A 9211-nucleotide genomic window follows, 5' to 3' on the forward strand; every position below is an offset into this window, starting at 1 on the left:
TTTTAGTGCCTAGGCATTAAAACGCTTCAGTGCCAGTGTCACATCGTTTTGCTTTGACAATTTGGTGTTATTTACATTAGGTTCTTCGTTCACCTAGCAAGTGCGTTGATCTTTCCTTCTGATTTTAACAGAAATAAAAATATAGTCAATCAAAGAAACTATTTATTTATTTAAATAATAGTTAATGTTGAAAGTGCAGTTAGTCATATTACCATTATTGAAATTAAACCCTGAGCTCGTTCCTGCAGCATCCAAGTTTTGAAGAGTCAGTTTTGTTTAGCTCGTCTTATTTCCAATGAACTACAAGTATTTTCAAGAACTGGATTGGTCTCCACTTCAAATGGAGGAGTAGTTGAAGTCATTTCATCTGATAAACCTGGATTTTCTAAAGTTGTCGAAAGTATTTTTTGTGCAATTTCATTTTTATTTGAAATCGAGTCTTCTATGTAACCTTCAGCTACACAATTAGACTTCCAGCCACCGTGTCTCTTTAAACAAGTAATATCGGCTCCTGCGTCGACCAGCAGTGTAGCTGAAGTCCTTCTCATACAATGCCCAGTGTATTCTTTGGGGTTTTTCAAATTCAAGTACGACGCCACTTTTCTGCATATTTCTCCAATAAAGTGAATTCCCATCACAGCTCGATGACATTTTCCCTTTGCAAATTTCAAAAAAAATCTCGAGTTATTCATGTTTGCTGGCCGAACGTTGACATATTTTCTATAAATGCCGATATAGTGTGCTCCTATCACTGTAAAGGACCGGGTTTTGTTAGTTTTACTATCCGGAATTTGTATATGAAGAAGAGATCCCAAATCTTCGATGTCTTCAGTCTTCATTTTTACTATTTCATCGCACCTACACGCGCCAGCAATGCCTATTATCAATGCAATCTGTAAAATATGTAGCGAAATTAACATCTATTATTCATAACTTATAACACATTGCACACCTTCATTCCTAAGTAGTCGTTATCGGGAGCATTGTTAATAAAAGCATCGAACTCATTTTTGGTAAAAACTTTTGACTTTTTTGGTATGTGTCCTTCATTTTGCCTCTTTAGGAAAGCTCTTAGTTTTAAATACTTGCTAATATCCACCCCATGTTTGACATTGAGTATACTCTTAATCATCGAATAAGTAGACCATAGGGTGGAGCACTTCTTGTTTTCTTTCGATTTCAGTTCCGAGAAATAAGCCAGAAGCACATGTTCCGAGTAGGTTTTTGCGTTTTTTTGCTTACACCAATCAATAAATTTCCTACAAGCTTTATCGTAGATGTCCTTTGACTTTGTCGGAAGTAAATTTTCGACCGCCGCTAAAGCAACTTCCTCCACGTCAGGTGGCGTGCAATATGAATCCATAATCTCTAAAGGAATTACAGAAATTACTAAGGTCGTAATTTTCTAAAAATTGAAGATACTTACCCACAAAAAAACTCGTCCACAATTAAAACGTCAAAACTAATAATGGCTAACTATTGCAATTGTTATAGCCACCACGGCCGACGCGCTCATGGCTACCTATAACGATCGTGTTAATATTTCTTCCGATTTGAAAATCATTATTTGGGCGTTGTTCTCACGTTTGAAGAAAAAATAGCATATATTATGCGGAGCTCAAGTAACTTCTTATGGCTCGTCAGTATTTTGCTGGCCTCGCTTCGCTCGGCCATCAAACACTGACTCGCCATAAAAAGTAACACTTTAGCTCCTCATAATATAATATACTATTTTATTCACAATCTGTCTTAAATAGGTAATATAACAAATTTCATTAGTATATGTAGGGGTGGCCAACTAAGAATGCGAGGTGCTGTATCTGAGAATCTATCCATCGTAGAGGCTTGCGGTAAAAAAATGTATACTAAAACGGCCACGAGCAAAACTTGGCAAATATTTTTAAGTTTCTGAAATGACCGCTAGGGGGTGTAACTGCAATTTGGAATCTAAAAAAGTGATGTTTCTGTGAATTCCGCTATATTAACCTAACAAAAAAATGTCCGGTCTAAAATATATTCAGGAAAAGGCGCGGATACTGTCGATACGGTTCTTACTTAACAGTGCGAAGGGGTTTTGTTAATTCGAATTGAAAATTCTCCCACATCGCCCGTGATAGTATTACAAGCATGTTACGCCGCTTATTATTCAGAAAGTTTACATTTGCGACACGAGCGAGCTTGCGAGCGAGTGGAGCAAGATTATTCCGTGTGAAGGGTTATTTATGACTTTATAGGTTATACGGTTATCATTTCCAATGTCTCCGATGATTGCAAGGATTGCGAAATCTGTGAATTTTTTAATGACGAAGCGAATCAAAGTCGTGTTGCGTGTTGAGTAAAATTACGCCCTTATGTATTGGTATATAAAGTTACATTTCTTAGTAAGCATGAGTAAAAAGAAACATTTTTGAGTCAGTTTGTTCTGGGAAAGAGAGAAGATTGATTAACATCCTTAAACCATCAGTGATTGGTAGTATGAAAGATACTAACCAATGAGAATTTTGACATTTCTCATTTGTGGATGTGAATTATTTATTGAGTAATTAGAGGGAATAATCAGTTAAAAAATTTAGATAGAGGAAGTTTCTTAACAATCGGAGAAAGATTTCAATTAAAAGGAAATTTAGATTTTCCGCGTGTAAATTTAGAATTAGTTATTGTGTTTCTCGAACAAGAGTTTCGAATAATAAAGGCATTTCGGGAACTGTAAAGTTATTGTGTAAAATTCATCGTAGGTGCACATCTAAATATGTATTTTTTTCAAATTTGAGGATTTAGGTTATTTAGAATTCAAAAAAGATTTGTCATTTCAATTTAAATTACTATAAAGTTTTATAACAAACAATATAGGTACGTGTTTGTTAGAAAATTAATGTGCAAAAGAAGGTGCATGTGCAAACTAAGTATTTGGAAATTAAATTACCTTGAATGTACAGTTGTGTCGCAATTTAGTGTTGTTCAGAATCTTGGTAGTTAAATTTCAGAGAAGCAAAGGGAGAAGTCTGCAGTAAGAATAACTATAAAAGAAAGGTTGGATTTGTTTTTTTTTTTAATTTGACCAAACACGAATTAATGAAATTCTATATATTTATTCTCAAAAATAAGAAATTCGTAAATTCAACAATATATCCAGACCACCCTTCCACTTCCAGATTCCGAAAATTTTTAACAAAGAGCCCATGGATTTGACTAATATTGTTGTTCTCTATTGAATGGTCCAAAGATTGGATCTTCAAATTTCTGGGATTACAACGTCACCTGTTCTTGCTCAGGCAAAGTAGAGAAGGGCCGGGGTGAATATCGGGGTTTTTACACACAGGCAAAGATAAAGCAAAAGGGAAAAGTAGTAATCGGGATGGGTGTCACTTAGTCTTCAGTTAATGTCAAAAGAGACGAGAAAATACTTACCAAAAGGGGATATGAGACAGACTAAGAGATCCTTGTTCTGGTCTTGCTAAGCTAGAGGATTTTAATAATAGGGATAGAAGATAAACAATAATTGACGTCACAATCGAGGGTACCTAATTTAATCAAATAATCTCAAAAATATTACAAATAGGTCACTGTATAATATGTAGAGCTAAGTATTTTAATTTCAATCAATTTTTAGTGCAACGCGTGGTCAGAGAAAATATTAATATCAAAACAGGCTTCCGCAGAAAACAACGGAGCTATACTTAATCGTTAAATGAATCTCAAGCAAATCTAATAATTACAATTCGACTGTATCGAAAACCAATACCTATGTAATCCAACGTTAATCAAGGCATCGACGAAAATAACAAAAATTTACCTTTGAATTCTAGTCGTAGCGGCTATCTGACTTCAGAAAGAGCCGTTCTGCAAATCTGTAACAGATAATAACATAAACAAACAAAACAAAGGGTTGGTAAATCGCGCTGCACATAAAGTATTGCGAAGTAGCAACGCTAACGCCTGACACTATAAGTAGGTAAATCGAATACTAAAACTGTAATTAATGTTCAAAACGCATCAATAATTCGAATGATTTTATACTAGCAAAAGCAAAATTTTGTCGACTATGACTGTCCTTACAGTCCGAGTATAACCACATAAAGGTGACGTTAAAGTCAAGAATAGTTATTTGTGTACCAAGGCCGTAAAAGTGATCTTTTTCGACTGAAGCTGCTGTTTGCGGCCTAACAAATCACTTTTGGCCAAGGTGCACACAACATTTTTTAGGCGATCATCAAAAAAGAATTCAAAAATTTGCCCATAAACATATTTTTTCTGAAAATTCTACGGTTTTGAAAAACGGAAAATTATAACTAATAGTATGAACAGATGCAGTATCTTTTTCTCTAAAAAAAGACATATTTAGACTTTTGCTCTAAAATAATTAGGGGAGCTAGTAATTGATTTGAAATCCCTATGCTGCGTCGCGCTAGGCACCACCCGGTATAACCTAAAAATAATTAAAGGGTGGTTCAGTTGTGACTCGCACATATCCTATAGGTCGTGCTGATTTTTTTTTTTGCAAAACTGTACACGCTGTTTTCTATTATGGGGGATTGGTTTTGGGATTAGTTCATTTATTTTACTTTAATTTCTATTCTCTTCTATTTTTACTCTTCTTTTCTCCTGTGTGACTTCACATTTGCACAGGTCATATTTAAAATTTTATCACTCTTGGTTTCTTGCTATGTATTTTTCTCTCTTTCCTAAAATTCAAATTTGGGAACCTTTAATTTTATTGTTTGTTTTATCCGAGACTGATAAGGGGAGTCCATGAAATTCTACATTTCTCCGAAGACATTCTTCCTGTAGCTTTTGAGCAAGACTTACTGTACGTGATTAGCTGAATTCTTAATTTGGTTTTCCAGCTCATCTTGTGAGGATTAATGGAATTGAAGCTTTAAATACGCTGTAATTACGAGTATTATTTGGTAGTGCAATTTTTGGTTCAGCGTATTTTCGTAATTTAGCGGATTATTAGGCCACATGACAGTGAAAACACTTAGGCTCGTTGAACATCGTTAGAGGTAAACCATCTTCTTATCAATGTGAATGGTCTCAGGAATTAATTCTTTTACCCCTACCTATTGGATTATAAAACTTTACGATATCACCGCCTTGATTCGCACGAGGTCTTACGGACTCTACGTTACTCTTCCTACCGATTCTACCGGACTTCTACGTCTGTCTTCAGTCTTTGTCGGTGTAAACATTGCTCTAGTTTTAAGTTTTGTCCGTCCATCGTCACTCCAGCCAGACTTCAAGAACCTTCGCAGCCGAGAGAAGTACGTCACCAGTTAACCGTACTCGAGTCGTTCCAATCGTCGAGAACTATCTCTAAATCCACCAGCATGTAAACACCAAAAGGTCAGCACCATTTCTTTCCCGCTGTACCTGAAGTGACCTACCTGTCTTTACCTTCCTATACTTATTCCTATCTTTCTTCTACGTAATTGTTCCTGCTGATCGATTCACTCATACATACGCCTTCTCATTCACATCACTCATTAACCAGTTAGTTGTACTGAAATTTTTGCTTCACCTAATTTTTTTAGCTTCTTTCCCTTATAATATTTTTTCTGCTTCTCTAATAAACAAAGCTGGCACCTTCTTCCTTTAATTACGCTTTATCTTGCCTCCTTTCCTTTTTTATCTTTAGCGTCCTTGAGTTTTGTCTGGCTTGTGCCACAGCTTCCAGTCTGCTTTGTGAAGCGGTTTCAGAACCAGCCGAAATCTCTTGTTATTCATTATTAGCTTCTGGCGCCTGGGAAATACTTCTAGATGCAATCTCGACCTACACCGATGAGCTGCCGGCAACAGATCTTTTGACCACCGCTGTGACAGGGCTATCTATTTGTTTGTTTGTTCTTTTTTCAGTTTGTCCATTGGGCGCTGAGGCGGTGGCAAGGTTTATACGTTTTTTTTAAATGGAACGTAAGGAAACACCATTACATGCAAAATCGTATGTAAGATAAACGCATTGAATAATTGTCAGCCTTTTATTAGAATACACGCGGCATCGTCGTCGTTCCTTTTATGTTGAATATACGTGTATCACACGCTATTTTTATTATACCTGTACCTTGTAGTACATGCAAGATTTTAACTGTAAACATTTAAAAGGAACTGATTGTGAAACATTGTTTTGAGTGGCGTCAAAACGTTTTCGAACTCCTGCTATAACGTAATTGCATGATTAAGAGCAGAAGGCAATCTTTATACGCACGCTGTGCTATAACCAGCGATTTACACACGCTTGTAGTTCGAAAAAGATAGGTATAATCAAAAATTATGTAGGTAACATATGGTCCACAAATATGGTGGATAGTAAGTATGAAATGAAAGATAAATCTTTCATTTAGAACACGGAATAGTTGCATCCCGTCCTAGATATTAATGGAAGCCAATTTACAACACGCAACATGGCATATTGCCGTCTTATATTGTTCACTTATGTTACGCACAAAGAAAGATTACGCTAAATGGTCCCGTTTTGTTTGAGTCAAAGCATGGAAAGTTTTGAAAGAACTTTGAGAGTAATGCTTGGAGCGCTCCTTGCACAGTTTACAAGATGTGTGTGTACTGGATATGAAAAAAGTCTCCAACTATCGATTTCGGTTCTTATCGTTGTAGAAAATGGGCTTTGTGCTTTGATTCAAAGGGTAAAAAGTTGCTGAAAGTTTCCTGTGGAATGTTTCAGAAAGGTAAGAGTGTATACAATGTACGTATAAGGACATTTATAAGGGGTGCGAGCAGGGGTGCGAGTTACTTTTAAGAAGTTCACTGCGATGCTCGCTGCGATGTAATTTGCTTAATGTGAATAATATTTGTATCGTTTCATTTATGAACTGTGGAGTGTAAACAATTAATCTCTTGGCGTATAATTGGACCGTAAATAAAATAAAAATCATAGCTAAATAAAAGTATAATTTTCAAAATGGTCAAAGTAGTCCTGGCCTTATTTGTAGAATATCCTTTTTATTAATTTCAACAGTTAGTCCGAGAGCTGGTAGACATTTTTGGGTAGGTATTTGAGGCACGCTGAAATACTAACATTAGATGTTGGCGCCAAGAAGTGAGTTCAGTTCTCGCATTTATATTTTATTCACAATCTGTCTTAAATAGGTAATATAACAAATTCCATTAGTACATGTACAAGTACATACCTATATGATTGTGAATAAAATTTCATATATGTAATAATGTCAATTGCCAACTGTTTTAAAGTTTGGAAGTGAGCAAATGTTTGACATCTTTTCCGAACCTTCGTCGAGGTCGGCAAAGTACTTCCCTACTTGCATGCCAATGCCGACTAGATTTAAATGCTACAATGGCACTGGTGGAATTTGCTATATACCACCTATTTAAGACAGATTTTGAATAAAATAGTATACAAACCTCTCTGGTCAGTGGTTCCTAACCAACGCCTCGCGCTTATACCTTACAATCAAAAGAAAATCTCCAAAGCTGCAGGGCTCAGTATATAAACAGTTAATTAATGCCCGAAGGGCCTCGCTCTACTCGTAATCTGCTTCTATACTTACCAGATACGGTACTTAATTGGCCAACCTCTTCAGAAAGAAGTCGCGGTCTCCAACAACATTCGCGTTTTAAACTCGGTCATAACTTAACCAAGATGGCAAAGATACTATACACTAAACAGGTACTGAAGTTAACAAATTGTTTGAATGTAATCGCATATAACCCTGAAGGGGCAAAATAGTTATTAAGTTAAAGAGTTACGGAAGTTGTTCCTTTCTTGAGGGTCGGATCTTGATATTAAATCTCCTTCATGGGCCCACTTCATAGCAAAATGGCCGCTTAACAATCAGCAGGTGGGTGTCGGGGCACTCGCAGGTAGGCATGGGAATTTTTTTCGATATATCGATAGGTATCGATAGTTATCGATATATCGAATAACAATAGGTAGAGCTAAAAAAATCGATAGATCGATAACTATCGATATATCGATACTTAACGATAAGTATCGATATATCGATACCTATCGATATGTCGATAACTATTGATATATCGATATGTCGATAACTATCGATATATCGATATGTCGATAACTATCGATATATCGATATGTCGATAACTATCGATATATCGATATGTCGATAACTATTGATATATCGATATGTCGATAACTATTGGTACGATAAAATTATGTTATTGTTGAGATTTCAACGAGCGCTACTATTTTTATTAATAAAATCCACTTTCGGGTTTACTCTCGTGTAAATTTACTATTTTTAGTTGCTCGACGTTTCGGAAACTTAACTTTGCTCCCTTTCTCAAGAGAAGCGCTACGTCACATCATCATCCATGCCAAATAAACGCAGTAATAAAATCTTTAGAAAATAGATCTTTTCGTCTTACTGACGATTGCTCAAAAAAAGAAGCACTTCAAAAACTTGAACAAAATGTTGCATCAAAATGGCTACTCTTTAGATAAAATAAAGAAGACAATCAAAGGGTGTAATCATGGCCTATGTATCGGTATCTGATTGATGGTTACAGAGGACCAGTCACAAAAAAACAGAAAAAGCTAAGAACACTTCAAATTTAGATATACAGTTTCAATTGATTGACATTTACGAAATCTAACAAAACTCTTGATAAAGGTAGCAAAGAAACGTCGAGTAACTATTAATAGTCACTTTACACGAGAATAAACCGGAAAATGGATTTTATTAATAAAACTCGATAAGATAACTATCCCTGTCGATAACTATCGATACGTCGAATATTTCTCTCAAATGAGACGTGCAATTACCGCTTAATTACAGCGGTAATTGCATTGTAGAAAGCAAAAGAGTCCTGCGCGATAATTGCACAGTTAATATGGTAACTCCATTAAAGTTGCAAGAACTGCATTCGGTTATTTTCATATTTTGTTAAAAGAGCCCTCTTGTCTTGTCAGGCTCTTTCGCCAAAATATAAAAGTAAACTCATGCAGTTTTTAGACATGCTTTCAAAAAAATTATCGGTAATATTATATCGATAAGTACCTATATATTAAAAACTATCGCCATAACGAGAACTATCGATATACCGATACTTATCGATATAGCGGCAATTATCGATCTTTCGATAGTTATCGGTGTATCGATAACCATCGATATTTCGATAATTATCGGCATATCGATAAGTAAAATATATCGATAGGTAAGTACCCGATACTTATATCGATAGGTGAAAACAGTTATCGCCCATCCCTAGCGATAACTAT

At 35.7% G+C, this 9211-nt stretch overlaps 1 protein-coding gene across 1 annotated transcript; it reads right to left on the minus strand.

Moving 5' to 3' along the window:
• Positions 1-266: 266 nt before the first annotated feature.
• LOC116163191 lies at positions 267-1363 on the minus strand. The gene is made up of 2 exons (XM_031477046.1): positions 953-1363; positions 267-893 (listed from the first exon to the last, which is right to left on the minus strand). The coding sequence occupies exons 1-2, from the start codon at positions 1361-1363 to the stop codon at positions 267-269; spliced, it is 1038 nt and encodes a 345-aa protein (XP_031332906.1).
• Positions 1364-9211: the final 7848 nt, after the last annotated feature.

The sequence above is a fragment of the Photinus pyralis genome, unplaced genomic scaffold (assembly GCF_008802855.1).
Source record: "Photinus pyralis isolate 1611_PpyrPB1 unplaced genomic scaffold, Ppyr1.3 Ppyr1.4_LG2, whole genome shotgun sequence".
NCBI classification, from domain to species: Eukaryota; Metazoa; Arthropoda; class Insecta; order Coleoptera; family Lampyridae; genus Photinus; species Photinus pyralis.